The sequence below is a fragment of the Limanda limanda genome, chromosome 9 (assembly GCF_963576545.1).
Source record: "Limanda limanda chromosome 9, fLimLim1.1, whole genome shotgun sequence".
Taxonomy (NCBI): Eukaryota; Metazoa; Chordata; class Actinopteri; order Pleuronectiformes; family Pleuronectidae; genus Limanda; species Limanda limanda.
Genome location: NC_083644.1, coordinates 16,774,186 through 16,790,524, shown reverse-complemented (window position 1 = coordinate 16,790,524; position 16,339 = coordinate 16,774,186). Strand labels below are relative to the sequence as shown.

The 16,339-nt window shown below is 40.1% G+C and overlaps 1 protein-coding gene across 2 annotated transcripts in view; it reads right to left on the bottom strand.

Moving 5' to 3' along the window:
* LOC133011096 (guanine nucleotide-binding protein subunit alpha-11) overlaps window positions 1-16,339 on the bottom strand; it is a 31,495-nt gene continuing 15,156 nt past the window's right edge. Inside the window, exons 2-7 of one of the 2 annotated variants that reach the window (XM_061078793.1) lie at window positions 12,918-13,102; window positions 12,074-12,228; window positions 11,577-11,705; window positions 7,589-7,718; window positions 5,565-5,718; window positions 1-4,564 (exon numbers count right to left, since the gene is read on the bottom strand). In XM_061078793.1, the coding sequence (XP_060934776.1) occupies window positions 4,374-4,564; window positions 5,565-5,718; window positions 7,589-7,718; window positions 11,577-11,705; window positions 12,074-12,228; window positions 12,918-13,102 (944 nt within the window). In that variant the 3' untranslated portion in view covers window positions 1-4,373. Of the gene's footprint in view, window positions 4,565-5,564; window positions 5,719-7,588; window positions 7,719-10,910; window positions 11,040-11,576; window positions 11,706-12,073; window positions 12,229-12,917; window positions 13,103-16,339 lie in introns of both variants that reach the window. The other variant, XM_061078792.1, reaches the window with a different exon arrangement.

The following is a 16,339-nucleotide window of genomic DNA, read 5'->3' as shown; positions in this document are numbered from 1 at the left end:
GAGAGTATAGGAACATATTTTATTCCAATTTAAAACATTTAAAGGAGAAGGCTATGAAAATCATTTTCATGTCTGAATGAGGTTCAGGCAACAGTGGTTGAAATGAAACATACAAAAAGAGAAATATGGCTAAAATACTGTTAATCAATAACCATTAGGACCCTTTTCATGAGGGCGTTGCATGAATACAGTATCTCACCCACCCACTCCCTCCCAAACCTGGCAAACACATGCAGTTAAAATGACATTTATCTTAAAAACAGCAGTTCATCATTAATCTTAAATATAGAATAAAATTGTCCTTTTTTTAGTTAATTAATCACATACTTAGTGTTTATTCGTTTTAAAAACTGGACCATGAAATTCACAGGCCCTCTTGATTTTCACAACATTGGCACTTGTTAAGAGTCTGGCTTTACAAAGAAAGGGGATTGGCACACTCATTGTACATAATTTACATTTGGTATACTTAAAAAAAAAGAAGAAAGAAAATAAAAATCAAACAAAAATACATTACTTTCAATTTGTACACCACTACACAAAGTTTAACTCTTAAAAAAGTCTGTCATCTTAAGTGGTCCTAAATACACGTGTTAAGGTGTGTCAACCTTACAAAAGAGAAAAAAAATATATGCAAAGATAGCTTTTAATATCACTGTATGTCCATCCCTCTAACCAGAATGGATCTCAAGCATAAGCAATAGCCATCAAAAGTGTACACACAAACATACACACCTTAGAGTACCAACAAGCGCGTTTTGAAAGGACGTCTAAGTTGCATGAATGCAGGCCCATTGCAGTGGTGCAGTTTCAGTGCCTTCGACCCAGGGAAAGAATACACAGTCCAATCAAGTAAGGGAGAAACAAACAAACAGCGGAGCGGAGAATGGCAGACATGTAAACACGCGGCATATTCACTCACTCCTTATTGTAACCACCAAAAAATATTATAATGGCCATTTCGGTACCTTCACTTGGCAAGTGTTTCAATAAATAAATTAATACTGAGGCTTAACACACAAGCTTCATTTGGAAAAGAAATATATATAAATGCACAAGTGGATGAAGAAAAGTTTTCACCACAGATCTGGGTCAAGTTATTAGAAAGGTTTAGTTTTTGATATCTCTTCTGTTGCTGATTGATTCTGCTTGGCACAGTGTTTTGTACTAGATTGTCGTACAAATTTTTCTCCAACTTGCATTCAATGCGGATAAAGCAAATACAGTACACACAAATGCAAAAGGTTTTAGTTACCTGACCCAGCTCTGCTGTGGCTCTAATCACTGGTGGTGTTTGCCATCTGACTTTTTCTGTGGTCGTCCCCGTGCCATAATAAACCAGACCAGGCATCAAGCTCACATGTTGAAAGCAAGTGAACAAATAAAGTTGTTGGGAATGCGCCTTCATTTTATCATCCTCACAGAAACGTATTCAATCCAATTTGTTTAACATTAAATCATCTACATAAGAATAAAGTGAAAGGACTCCCACAACAGATTTCAACGTGTTAAACCACAGTTCAGGGGAATCAAGTGTGATCTCAGAAAGCACAGCTAAGAATGTTAAATAGACATAACCAAATTAGCCTAAGTATCACCTCAAGTATGTCAGTTTATTCATTCATACATCAAAATACATAAGCTCTTAATTTCGAACCAAAAAAATTGTCAGCGAGTGTTTGTGACGCCTCCCCCTAAAAATCCTCGAGATAAAGCTTGGGCATAAATATACAAGACGAAGGCATCATCAAAATAATGTGCACGTTAACGTGAGGTGCAAAGTTTACTCAAGGACAAAAGAAAAGACACACATCTTTTCTATCGGAAACATTACAAGAGAATTTGAAATAACATTTTGGCAAACAATGTCAGATAAGTCCTATTTTCTAAGATGTTTAGTCCGACTCATTTATTCTGAGTCCAACACAGACGATGCCAGAGTCGAGCAGGGAAACACGACCAATGAGAAGATCAAACCAATATGCAAAACCACATAACAGAAAATATTGTAAAGCCAAGACGATCAGCACACAATCTGTGACAAGAGCAAAATAAAATGTTTAGGTGCAGGACAGTAGGGATGCTAACAATGTGCTTTTGCACCTTCGGGGAAACCCCCCCACTTCCTTTGACATTAGCCATCGTCCTCTTCTGAAAGGCAGAAAAAAAAAAGAGAGATAGCAAACAAAGAGCCAAACAGCCGCCACACTTCCCTCGGGAATGTCACATAGGCATCTGTGGACTGCTGCATTCCTCCCTCACTGAACCTGCGGCCTTCATCCTCAGTAGGATGTCAACACCCCCTCCCCCCTTTAATTAATTTCATCTTTCACTCTACTCCTTCCATAGAGTCCTTCTCATTTCTACCAAAGCTGCTAGTAGTAGCCCTTGTGATGAAAAAGTTATGAAAACTTACCTGAATTACATTGTGAAGACAAAAAATAGCCATTTATCAACTTTCAGCTTAATGGAATATTTAAACAACGATCAGGCAAGAGACACGATATGGGATTGGTACCGAGAGCCAACACGTATCCCTAAAATTACAAGCATCCTTGAACAGTAAATATTCAACCACCAAGTTTTTTGTCTGTTTAGATTTTCCTATTTGCATAAAGCATAAACCCGACATGGAAACAGTGTTTTTCTTCCATTGTCAAGCATTTCAAAACAGAACCCCAACAACTAAATATATGAAGTATCATTAGAAAGACAGAACACTTGTCCATAAAATAGTTTTGATATTTTACAGCAGTATAAAATCTCCTTCCATCTCCAAGGTTGGAAAAAAACATTGCGCTGAAACTAAGGAGGAAGTCTCATTTACTGTCAACAATACGCAGATCTGATTGATAAATTAGACAATACAAAAAAGAACCATCTACTCTCTTGCTATCGGTTACAGTTCATCAAATGTTGGCTGAATAATATGGCAAAATGGCGTTGATTACAGAGAAGAGCTGTTTAGATGAGAGACTCGTGACTGAAGCTAAACTGGCAGCGTAAAAGCTTTTAAATTTTTTATCTACAACCAACTATTGCACTGGACTAATGTGTCATCATTCACACGTTGTGCACAGGAAGATTATTCTCACCATCGAAGAGGAAACAAAGAAATAGAAATCACAGTTCTAATACATGTGTGATTCAGACAACTGCCGACATGAGAGAAATGCCACACAAAGTGAGTTGTTAAGCCGTCAACATCTGAATGATCCGACGTGAGAGAGAATTTGCACTTCATTTTGTCAAAGCCGGTTCCCAAATATGTTTCTGATAGTATCTGAACCATTTAAGGGATGAACGGGATACTGGCAATGTCATCATATTTACAGCACAAATATATGTGGTTTGAATTTGGCAACGCGATACAAAATAACATGGAAGTTGATACTCAAGAGTGTAAATACTTGGAAGTGTTTCTCAATCTTTTGTTTCATGATGTACGTTAACACTTCACAAAGAGGAGCAGTGTATAAGAACATGTGACGCTTTCGGGCAGGGTTGTGTTCACTTTGTGTAACCATCTTCAATTTCAACTTAGACATTAGTAGCAATAATATACCCAAGAAATAGCTGAAAATATTTAAAGTCGACAGAGAGCGTGTAGTCACCCCTGTCTACCCCTCACCTTAGTGTGAGCAGCACAAAAACTTTATTTACATTCAACAGAGCTCCTGTGCTCCGGTTTAGGGCAGGGTTAACAAATAGAAAAATTCAAATACACAATTAACGACCCACGGGGGAACAAAGTACCTCACTGCACCCCAGCACTGCCTGATAATATATTCCTATGGTCATAATTAGTAACCCTTGACAGGGGAGCGGAGTGCAGGGTCTGCAGCCGGACTTTCATGCCCTCATTCTGTAGTGAATAGCATGCATGGGTTAAATAAGAAGAAGAGGAGAGAGCCCTTTGTCCATGAAAGCTTGCTCTGCCCTCTACCCACGTCATACACACAAGCACTGGTGATAATGTAGTGTTAAAGAAAGAAATGTGAGCCACGCCAGGGGCCAAAAGAGGAGCAAGAGGAGCCCCGGAGTGGACCAACGACTACCCCCCCCAAACAGAGGGACATGTGGAGGGAGTGTGTATTTGAGTGTGTTTCATGTGTGTCTGTGCCGGAGGAGCAATTCATAGAATGATTAAACAGAACTGAGGAGCTACGTGAACAGAACAAGAGTAGTGTTGGTCGAGTAAAGTATAAAGCAATACTCTTCTCTTTGAGCCGCAGTGTGTTTCTAGAAGTGGACTCTGCTTAGTGTGTCTGAGTGCGTTTTAGCATGTGTGTGTGCGTGTGTTGTTGTGTATTGGGAGGGCTGCAGGTTTCTCGCTTGCTCTCACTCCATCTCTTTCTCTTTCCATTTCTCCTTCACACCAGGTTGTACTCTTTGAGGTTGAGCTGCAGGATGGTGTCTTTGACGGCTGCGAAGACGAAGCGGATGTTCTCCGTGTCAGTGGCGCAAGTGAAATGGGAGTAGATGATCTTGTCACTGTCTGGGTTCAAGTCCACAAACATCTTCAAGATGAACTCGCGACCCGCCTGGGCGTCCCGTTGAGGACCTAGGAGAAAAATAGAGTACATAATTTTAGCAGTTATCATATTTGCCTTAAGGAACCTTTATTATCTCAGAGAAGGAGGCTATTATTTTCACTCTTGTCTGTTTATCAGCAGGATTACACAAAAACTACAGAGTGGATCCTTAGTGAAAGGATAAAACGTGGTCCAAGAGAGACTCATCTGGCTTCAGCAAAACTGACAATTTTGAGATCGATCAACACAAAAGGAGTGGATCCAGGAAGTTCCTTTTTCACCTTTTTCCCCAGGGAATAATACATACATTTTATAAGGGAAAAATCATGTATACTTAGTAGATGGATATCTACGACTTATAATTTAAACACTATTTATTGTTTATTTACTTCTTCTTCTTTGTTTGGTTTATTGGCAGGTAGCAACCATGTGCCAACCAACGTCAAGGTGCACTGCAGACGGCTACTGGTTTCCTTATTGTTTATTTATTAGTGACATGTGCCAATTATAGACACAACTGTGATTGTGTGTGGGGGGGGGGGGTATTAGGATGAGTAGGCATTTTATAGGGTCATAAGCCAAAAACTCAGCACACTTAAAGCTGAATGTCAGGTTGTGTTGTAGTACAGCGTAGTAACCACAAGGTGTCAGCCTACAATCAAAGATAAGGGTCATATAGTTTTAGCTTGAGAGATTGAAAAGTAAATTCAACCCTTGTGAGCAGATGTTGACACTGAAAGTTGGAACGCGGCCAGTATCAGTGTTATGACAGAAACCAGAATGTTTGATGGTCGTAAAAGTTGAGCTCTGTTAAAAGGCTTCGTCTGGAAACAGACAAAAACTACTCAGAGCCAGAGTTTGACCCGTTACTAAACCCATCGCCTTCATAATTAATGAAATAAAACCTGGAAGTGAATTCACCACTGAGGAATATGGTCCAACAATATACATCCTTTACAGGACAGGCAGCTCATATGTACTTTATAATGCCAAGAGGTAAAAAAAGCTAATATTGACAAAGGATAATACCGTCAAACTCTGGGAAGTAGTCAACCAGGTGAGAGTACATGATCTTCTCCTCCAGCAGGTCTTTCTTGTTGAGGAAGAGGATGACTGAGGAGTTTTGGAACCAGGGATATGTGATGATGGTCCTGAACAGAGCTTTACTCTCCTCCATACGATTCTGACAGAGATGAGCAGAGGAGAAGAAACGACGTCAGGTAACATTCAGTATCCACGACTTTTCAACAGCTGCTCGAGTCAATCTTCATTGTGAATGCAATGATTACACAGAGGCCTCATATTCTGCAATTTAAAATATTAACATAAGATATTTTCTAAAAATTCTCAAACTCAATTAGAAGCCACAGCACTGACACGTCTTTTGTGTCTTATTTAAGCTTTTTCTTTAGCTCTGTGATTGATGGAGATGGATGGACTTGTGCTGTGCAGCTGGAAGAAGTACACTGAACAGTAACAGATGAGAAACAGTTGGAAGCACTCAAGGTTGTTAAAACAATGCAGAGAATGACATGAGACTTTTCCTGTTATGTTAACTGATCCAGACGTGTCCCTAATGTAAGACCTGTCCCTCAAAATAAAACTGTCTAGCAAACATAAGAAGTGAAAAAAGCTGCTCATGTAAACCACTTAAATCTGAGCGTGACTCTTCCTCCTCTTTCTGATTTTAACTCCTGCGGTTCAGTCTTGGCGACTTGTAACATGATCCTGGCCAGACTTGACCAGATGTTTGAAAACAATCTCATCAGGCTCTCACTGGTCAAAGTCTCGGTCTTGGGCGTGTCAGCAAGTCGGGATAATCCCAGTGGACTGTGTTGCCTGAACAGTGCCAAGCCTCATCTCAGCTGTCACCAGTTCAGAAATACAGTGGAATAATGGCATGGAATATGTTCTAGTGTGAAGTGAAACCTGTGATCGTACACACAAGCATGGAAACTAAAACTACTACAGCTGAAAACAACTAGAGATACTGCACGATTGCACGGCTCCAACAACCAGTTGACCACTGGAAACCAATCAGTTCATCTTTTAGTTCAAGTGAATGTTTGTAACACATTTGAAGACATTCACTCATGCTGATCTAAAAACAACCATATTTTATGAGTCCACTATGACCTTGACCTTTGGGCACTAAAGACCAAGTGAATGTGTTTTTATTTGTTTTGTTCATTTTGTTATTATTCTTTATAGTAGAATATAGAAGAACGGGTTTGTAGTCAGCAGAGGCTGTTCAAGTGCCAATCTTTCCACTCACTTCAGTTTTAAATCGTTTTTTGGTGCTATAAAAATGTGGTGAAACGTCATGATTGACAGCTAAGGCTGAGACAGCTGAACTGTGCTCTCATGCCCAACAGGACAGCATCTATTAACCATCAAACTCTGTAACTCTGTAACAGATAATTGCAGTCACTACTGACCCAAAAATAATCTGTGGAAACCAAAGAGAACTTTAATCACTGGGGTCTTCTCCATATTCCAAAGTTACATTGATTCAGTTTCTATCTAATGGAATTGTTTGGATTATTTATTTGTTGAGGTGTCCATGACACAGGATGTGCACATGATATGTTCTTAGTCCAAAAAGTAATAACAAATGTCCCCATTGTGGCACTAATGAAGGCTTATTCTATTTTAAACCATTATTGCCGAATCCAATGATTCACTCTCTCTCAAAATAATGGAACTTTAGATGCAGGGTAGATGTTGTCATTTGATTCATAATTCCGAGACAAAACTATCAAAGATGGAAAAGGCATTCTGATCACTACATACCACCAAAAAGCATCATATATAATGCAACTTTGAATGAATCTAGTTTCCTTGGACAATTAACTGAACATCCAGTTTCAGCTGTATGACATTCAACAGGCAGTTCGAGAGGGTAAAGGAGTTATGTTTAAAGTTATGGAAGCTAAATCATTTCAATCTACAGTGTAAACCTCTTGTGTTGAAATACACAACTAGCGCCGATTGTATGAATTGGTTGCTTCAAAATGTTTTGTGTGTGGAATAAAAATGTTTCTGTGTCTCACCTCGTTGTCAGACTCGACCAGGACCTGGTCATACTCGCTGAGCGCCACCAGGAACATGATGGAGGTGACATTCTCAAAGCAGTGGATCCACTTCCTCCTCTCTGACCTCTGACCCCCCACATCCACCATCCTGATAGGAGCATGGTGGGATGAGATGGAGGGCCACCAAAAAAAACGGCAGAGGGAATAACATGAAAGACAAGATATTAGAATTAGCACAATGATTTTTAGTTGTCAAACGATAAGGTGAGCATGCTTTATGATGAACATTGCAAAGATTTAACTTCGTCAAATCTTGGGAACACCCATGGATAAGAAATCCAACTTGAACAACAGATTTACGTACCCCGGAATCTGAATTAAACATGAAATTGTTCATATTTAATTCAAATTTTGTTCTTGGCAACAAAGCCATGAGAAAGGAAACCCTGAAGTAATTCAGCCAAGGACAAGCCAAGAATCTGGGTCACTTCAGGACAGGAGTACGATTTTCCAGTAGAAAATCCATCAGTGCAAAGAGGCATTAATCTTGCAGATGTTGGGCCAAAATGTTCACTTGGTTACACTAAGGTTTGTATTCAGTTGTGGCCGAGTGATACGTTTCAAGTATAGTCTGACAGACAAAAGACTACTTGAACATAATATCTAATGAGTCTAGTGCAGTCAAGTCAAACACTCTTTTCGCACTGAGAATAGAAAAAGAAGAGAAAGAAGAATCTGCATCAAGAAACAGAGTAAACGTTCCCTTAGGTGAATCTAAATAACCACAAGAAAGTAAATGTGTTCAAACAATGCCATCATCTTACTTCTCTCCAGAGAAAATGCTGGAGAGTCCATGCAGGAGATGGAAAGTAAATCTGCTAAATATTACCCTGTTTAAAAGAGTGAGGGATACGAGAGGATCAATAGATAAAATGTAGGAGGCAAAAAGAAAAAAAGGAATCCTTAGAGGAAAAGAAATATGAGAGGAAATGGCACATAAAAGAATTGAGAAATCAGGGAGGACACATAGAAAGAATGTGAGAAAATGAAAACAAGGGCTTGGAAGTCTCGATATATGGGTGTTGATTCTGGGAAAGGAAACCTGGATCGACTCATGGCCAATTCTGTTTCAAACGTTGATCTTCAAAGTTTCATCTTTGAATAACAGAAATTGAGTCAATTAATTAAATGAAATCAGAATGAAGACCTAATTCTGTGGCATAAGAATTGAAGAGGAGTCAGTTTGTTTGATACGTCCCTTGAAACTAATTAAACTGCTACAGTCCAGTTTAAGTCTCCGTTCTACAGACAATTCGACTAACTACTCCGTGTCATTGTAGAGCTACAGAGTGAAAATGTGATCACACATCACAAAGGTAGAACTCAGTCAATGAGTCGCCCAGAGGAAGGGAGGGCATTGATAAATGGAGCCCTGGAGAAGAAGAGCCGGCCTAAATTAAAACTCCTTCACATCAGACGACCTCCTTTTTTTCCTCCAGCAAGGATGAGTGACCTACTTAGTACGATAAGCTCTCCTATGTTGGATTAGCCAAGTAAAATGACATTTTCTGTGACTTCAAAAGCCAATTAAAAGAGAAGGAAGCACGCCTAATGGAGATGTTAGTCTATGAAAGGCTTCCTTGTTGTGGCTACTGCCCCGACAGCTGCAAGCACAAGCAGATTAATTCCACATGTGCTCGTTACTATCCACATGCTGGGCTGAGCGACTGCGCTCCATGTTTAATTACAAGTACACGACAACAAGCACTTGTGATTCACTAAAATAGGAAAGTACAAAAATAAAGTTCTTCTCAATAAAGCCTGACACCTCACATTCATCTCCACTTCACTTTTGTATTTTTTGGTCTCTCAACATAAAATTGATGTAATTGACAGCGTACAGTGATTCACCATCAGCAGCACCGTCCAGCAGAGCCCACTGGCCGACTGCACCAGTGCTGCTGGGAACCTCTTCAGCACGTCATTGCAAGCAGAGTTATTTTGAGCCTTGCCAAGCGTAGGAGCGGGCTGACATGATGGCATCCTATTGATTTGCACTCTTCTGTAAACACTCTTTTTCCCTGGATCTCTATCTCTGTATGTTCTCTCTTTTTTAACAAAAGGAGGAGGAAGGGAAGCTGCTCCGCGTATTGATGGCAGGTTGTATGATAGCCTCTATGGCAAGTCCTGACGACACTGGGAATGTCATGGTAAAATACTGCCGTTTATAGTGAGTGAGGCTTGGGAGTGTTTATAAAACATCAATTGTTGGGAATGTTTTTAATCATGCAAAAATACTAGAGCTGCAACAAAAGCAGTCCAAATCCCAAAGATAATCTATCACATAAGATATAAACAAAAAGGGATTGTTACACTGGGGCTGTAACTCTGCAAATGTTTGCTTGAAATTTCGGTTTTAGAATTGCTTTAAGTTATAATTCTGAAGTTTCTTTTTGGATTCTACTCCCTGCCTATGCATAATGGATTCATAGGATACGATGCATGCAACAATGACCTCGCTGTTAACTCTGTTCAGAGCTGTTTGAAATTACTATTAATGCAAATGTAATATTATACTGCTATAGCGTCACATTAAAAGCATGCAACTGGTTTAAAAGTAGGATGGCTTTACTGTGAAGAGGATTCACACGTATTTAAACAAAATTCAATGGCAATTTTTCGGGATCTTTGTTTTCAGGGGGCTGGTTATTAATTCTTGCCCGTAGAGGAACACGAAACGGCAGCCACAGTGAGCTGTGTGATGAAAAACTGCAGGCGACAGGCTGCACACCTCCATCTTCTCAGAAATGTAGCAAACGTGTGGAAAACTCACTACGCTGTGCACAGCATGATATCAGATTGTCGTCGCAGTTCTTTATTAACACACCAAATCCTGCTACACCAGACGCTCTGTTGTATTTCTGTCCAAGCAGCTGCTCGGAGAGTGTATAGCGCTAGAACTACACCACACAAGTTGTTCCCATAGTGACCACGTGTCGCAAAATCACCCAGAACTGAAACTTTTAACATTTATGCCTTAAGGTTAATCAATCATAAGATAATTAGATTTTCAGTCAATAAACCTGAATTAGTTGATTACTAATCAACTAACTTCAGCAGAATCTACTGCAACACACTAAACAAGTTATTAATAAGAGAATAAATTAGAGACATATGCAGACATTGGGTTTAAATGTACAAACGGGGACATGAAACATATTGTAGTACACACAGACATGTTGAGTCAAACTGTAGCCGGCAGTTGGGATTTTAAAATGATTAAAAAACACTAGTAGGGTACAAAACTGGGGTTAGTAAAGTAGTGTAGTTCTTCTTCTACCTGAAAATGATGCTTTGCAAGTCGAAAGGGTATTCTATGATCCCAGTGGTTGGGATTCGAACCCTAAGCACGTCTTGTTGGGTTGGTAGATAGAATGGTTCAGCAATACGATCCAGATCACTTAGATAGCTAAAGACAGGTAGGAAAACAAAAGAGGGAGGAAAGAGAAAGTGAAGCATAACAGCAGATACCGCACACCCCCTCCAAAAGCAAGTGGAACAGTCAAGAGGTAACCAAAGGGGAGAAAAAAAAACCATTCCCAAGAGTTATGAGGGGTATAGGTGACAATTCTTACCACCACCCCGCAAATTCTCTATTACAAATTTTGCTCCATCCGTGATGGCAGCTCCCCAAGACAAAGCCAATCCTCTGCTTTCTCTCATAGTGCAGGTTTGTAAGTTTAAAGGAAGCAGGAACTATAACTTGACTCCAAACTGACAATTCAGCTCAGAGGCCAACTGTGACCCCCTTTTCGAACACACAAGATTAGGGTCTTTCTGGTGAGTCTGGAGGCCAGTCTTAGAGAGCGCACCATCAGGGATGTGCAACAGTGCTGAGCCCTGCTGTGCAACACAGGGTAGATGTGGATAGCGGCATCGGCGGTTTCCAACTGACTGGCAACAGGCAGCGAGCCAACCAGTGATCGGCAGCACTTGACACCAGTACCTGAAGATAACAGTCTCCAGGTCAAATGGGTACTCGATGATGCCAGTGGTGGGCACTCGGACCCGCAGCACGTCCTGCTGAGTGGGCACAAACCCCGGTGTTGCTATTCGCTCTAAATCACTAAGGTAACTGTGGAGGTGGAGGGAACATATGACAGAGATGCACATACAGACAAACCAACAGTCTCAACAATACAAGGCCACATGCACATTCAAGTTCAGACACACAAATTCCTTTCTGTAAAAAATGTATGAATTTAGCCAGCAGCAGCTCATTAAAATACCATACTACTATGCATAAGCTTGAAGTCAGAATAGATGAATGTTGGTTGTAATTAGCTCTGATATTATTACCAGTCATTTATAAACCTACTAAGACTTCTTCCTTTTCCCCGACTTCCCATCTGCCTGATCCCTCTTCACTTCATCTGCTCGAGTGTTACCCTTAAAAACCTCTTAAAAAAGCCTGCTACACAGAAAGTAAATAATCAGACGTACTATTTGGTTGAATCGGAGAGCTGGTACTCTCTCCTGCGATCATAGGACTCCTGGATGCCAGGGTCGGCCCACAGCATCTTTATCGCACCGATGTACGGCTGATCGAATGATGACACCTTTTCCACGTCCACCTCACGCACCAGCAGGGCATTATTCTAAAAAGGAAAGCAACAGGCGAAGAGACAATCTTTCAAAAGAAGCATTTGGATTCAGTACTTTCAGATTTAACGAAAAAATGTAATTAATTTGTAATATTCCAAAAAGTGCACAAGACAGGCAATTTCTTTACAATATTATAAAAATAAAAGGCAGTATAATTTATTTAGGCAGTAAAACATGTTCAATAAAATGCACATCACTACTTTTAAAATGTCCTTTTTTATTCAAATATGGTGTAATTTATCAGTGGCCACTGTTAACTGGAGAATGACAGCTCGATTCACTTTACATCTTATTTTAATAGCAGGTTTATGATCTATTTAAATATGTTTTGCATGAGATTAACTGAACAAACGGGCGTTGGACTAGTATCGACAACTGCAGCCAAACATTTCATAGGAGACCGACTAAGAAACCAAACCAAGACATGTGCCTGGGTTTTTTGGATGAAGTCTTTAATGTCCATGACACCAAACTTTTCACTGTTCACCAGTGACAATTCAAGGATAAGAGTCTGGTGAATGGGTGAAACGTAAATTAAACATGCAGGTTAGAGCTGATTGATCCAACCAACCCGGTCGTTTGGTTGGTTGGTCATCCGCTGAACCTCTGCTCCCATATTACATCACACAACAATATTACATCACACAACAATATCTTAATCCCAGCACTTGACAGTACGCACCTTATTCTGTTCATACTTGAACGGGATCTTAAGGGTCTCGGTTGCGCGGATCATGGCCTGCATGGAGGTGAAGATGTTCTGGTACACCAGTTTGGTGAAGCCCTTCTTGTCCTCGTCTGTGTAGCCTGACCCATGGATTATTCTCATCTGCTTGATGAAAGTGCTCTTGCCGCTCTCTCCAGTACCTGAGGAGGAGGACAAGAAGAGACAGGAGGTTAGCCGGCAAATGACAACAGGTCAGAAGTGGATATGCCACATTGCCGACAGTGTGAAAAGTTTTCTTCCCACTTTAGCACAAAGTTATAGTCACTAACAATGTTATAAAAGCGCAGTAAAAACTTATATGAGGTGTGGTGAGAACTGTTGTGTGCAGATAAATTGGTAAAACGTAGAATATGATGTGAAACTATGAATGAGTATGAGTAATCAAATGATGAAGTATGCTTAAGAAAAAACATCACACCACAATTGCATATGACAATGACAAGTTGTAACCAACCCCCTCATGAATCAATTAAAAATACAATCAACAGTATAATGAAGTCATAAAGTATTTCTGCTGCTCACTTAAGCAAAATTTGTAGTGGAATAAACAGACCTGAAACGTGACACGAAAGAAGCACACGCCTTCTCATGCAAACGTTGGGACAAACTAACTAGATGGGGTAATGTGCACACTTCTACGCCAACTCTGACCAATGCGTGCAAACATTTTGGAGATGGAAAAATGACGATGCAGCGTGAGGTGGTGAACTGAAGCCAGGGCGTTATTTGTGCATTGCAACATAACTGTTCCATAAGACCCTTAAATTAAAACAATATAAAAAAAAATACTAACAGATAATTACAAACAGTTTCCATTAAACAGCAGAGTAGCACAGCAGTCATTAATCGTTTAAAAAACAAATCTTCTAACTCTGTGCGTGAATCATCAAGTCCAACTTTAGTTTTCATTTACAGACGGGGGGTTGATACAAAACAAGTTTCCTCACATTCTGACAGTGTTAAGCAATCATTTGAATTTTATATATTTTTATGTACCTTTTTGCGTACGCCATTTTGGCTTTTTGTGCGCACATACATTTTTAGTACGAATCCTACGCACTGTTTTATAAATGAGGCCGCTGATCTGTCCACTTACACCCTGCTCATGACAAAGTAGACTGTGAAAGAATCTGCATCATCATGACCCCAAAGAACTCAACCACAGTCTGTTTTAAACCAACAAAGGCTGCTCAGCTGAACTGGTCATTATTTCCCCTCCCCCTCCGCCCTGTGGAGCATGTTTTAAGGTTTTCATTCGAATCGCAATGTTTTTGTCATTAAATGTTCTTATTGTCCTTGGACAACCTATTCGTTATCTTTGTTCATTATGCCCGTCGTTTTTTCTTTTGAAGGACATTACAATTTGTTGTATTGATTATGCCCAATGTTCTACGGCTCTGATCATGTTTGCCTCGTTTTTCCTGCTTCAAAAATCACGCCTTTCACCCATGGCCAGATCTTCATGATGGTCTGGTCAAGGATCTGTATTATGAAGCTATGATCAACATGCACAGGACATATTTTCATTACCTTGCATCAGGAAACCCACCCCTGTCCATTCTGGATAACCTGGACTACAAATACCAGAAAAATTGCTAAAATTCATAACTCTCATCTTTATCTTACGCCCAAATGTCATCCCACTGGCGCACTTCGAGACAGAATGGTCTGAACACTTAGAGTTTTGATGATGAAGCAATGTGGAAGTTGCATAACTCTATGTAATCTACTCGAGATATGAATGTAGACTTAACTCTGGGCCTAATTTTTGTCAAGCCCTTATCCTAAAAGTCTCTTGGATCTTGTGAGGCAAGTTGTGCCACTGCAGTGTTTAGGGCAGTGGTAACCACAGAGGCCTGACAGTGTGGGTGAGTGGAGCGGCTCAAAGGGCTCCATGGCTCACCTCAGCCCAACACAGAGAACAGTAAACTGATTTTACTCCTCCAATATTGTGTCGCAGTGACAAAGCATATGCACAAGTGCATAAATGCAGAAAGACCAAGTCATAGGGGAGGAAAATTGCTTGCACAAGCTGCGCACACTCTTTTACAACCCAGTCTCCATTTCAATTCTCCCAATACTAAAGTCATAGTCACTGCAGTTTCAGCTACACTTGACATTGCGCAGTTTGATGAAAAAAAATTACTTAATAAAATATGAGAGCCGCTTACTTTCAATGTTTGGTATTTTTACAGATAATTCAAAGTTGCTTTTAATCCACAAGGATGAAAATAAAAAATGTGGGCCTCTTGATGACGTGTCAAACATGCTACAGGCTCAAACTGAAAAAACAAAAGATACGCTGTTATATATAGGCTAGACTGGACCTACGGTATAAATTCGGCGCAGAAGCATGTATTAGGCTCAAGGCACAGCAGTGATTTTTGCTAATATCAGGAAGCAGCTGTGCTTCTCTACCCAAATAAAGATGTTTTGAGCAATTAATTGAGTTTCTTCACTCAAAGCCACAACCGTCACCCTGGTGGGAGCATTAGACAAAAAGTAAGAAAGTTCAAATTCATCATCCAAGGATAATGACTGATGGTACAATATTTGTACATTTAATAGTTGTCAACAACTCTGGACAGAATTAGTGGAACAAGCCAGTGGCTCTACTGACAATGTCATTTGTAGTTGCATCTTCAGACAAACAATAGATTTAAAAGTGAAAGTAAAATTGTACACGTGGCAATGGGAATATCAATACAAATTGGGAACAAAGGAAATATACAAACAAAACAACGCTTGTGACACTGATAATATTTACAGCGGCATTGTTTAAGCAGAAGTGTAGATCTGCCCTCTAACCAGACAGGATCTTTCACTGCGGAAAGCAGGTCAAGCAACAGTGGACTTTCCCCTTCAGACAAAGTATGTCTTTGAGTGGGACATGAATAGCAGTTGTCAAGAAACCGCACTGGAGTTCACTTTCTCATTGACTAAAGAGCTAGAACAGAGGGGATGTGAGTGATTGAGTAAGAAAGAACAGAAAAATACTATTATATATATATAGTCAACCAAAAAAAAGGTTATATAATTTTTTGGTCCCATCAACCACACCTAGTGTGTATTCATGTATAACTAAATTTCACATTCATGCAATAAAAAGGAGAGTGGCAGGTCTTGCAGGCATGATCAGCTTAATTCAACAGAACCCATTGTTTTGCCTAACAGGAAAACCCAGCAGAAGCATTTCTCACGGACAAGCTACTGTACATTCACTAGAGCTTCTCCTGAGGGGTAATGCTAGTTCCCATGGCAACTCCTGTTCTAGTCTCATAAATACATGGCAGAAAACACCAGCTGATAGGCCCAGTTGATAGGCTTCAGTACGTCTCCACAGAGCCCAGCCAAACATGCAACTTTTAATACCATAA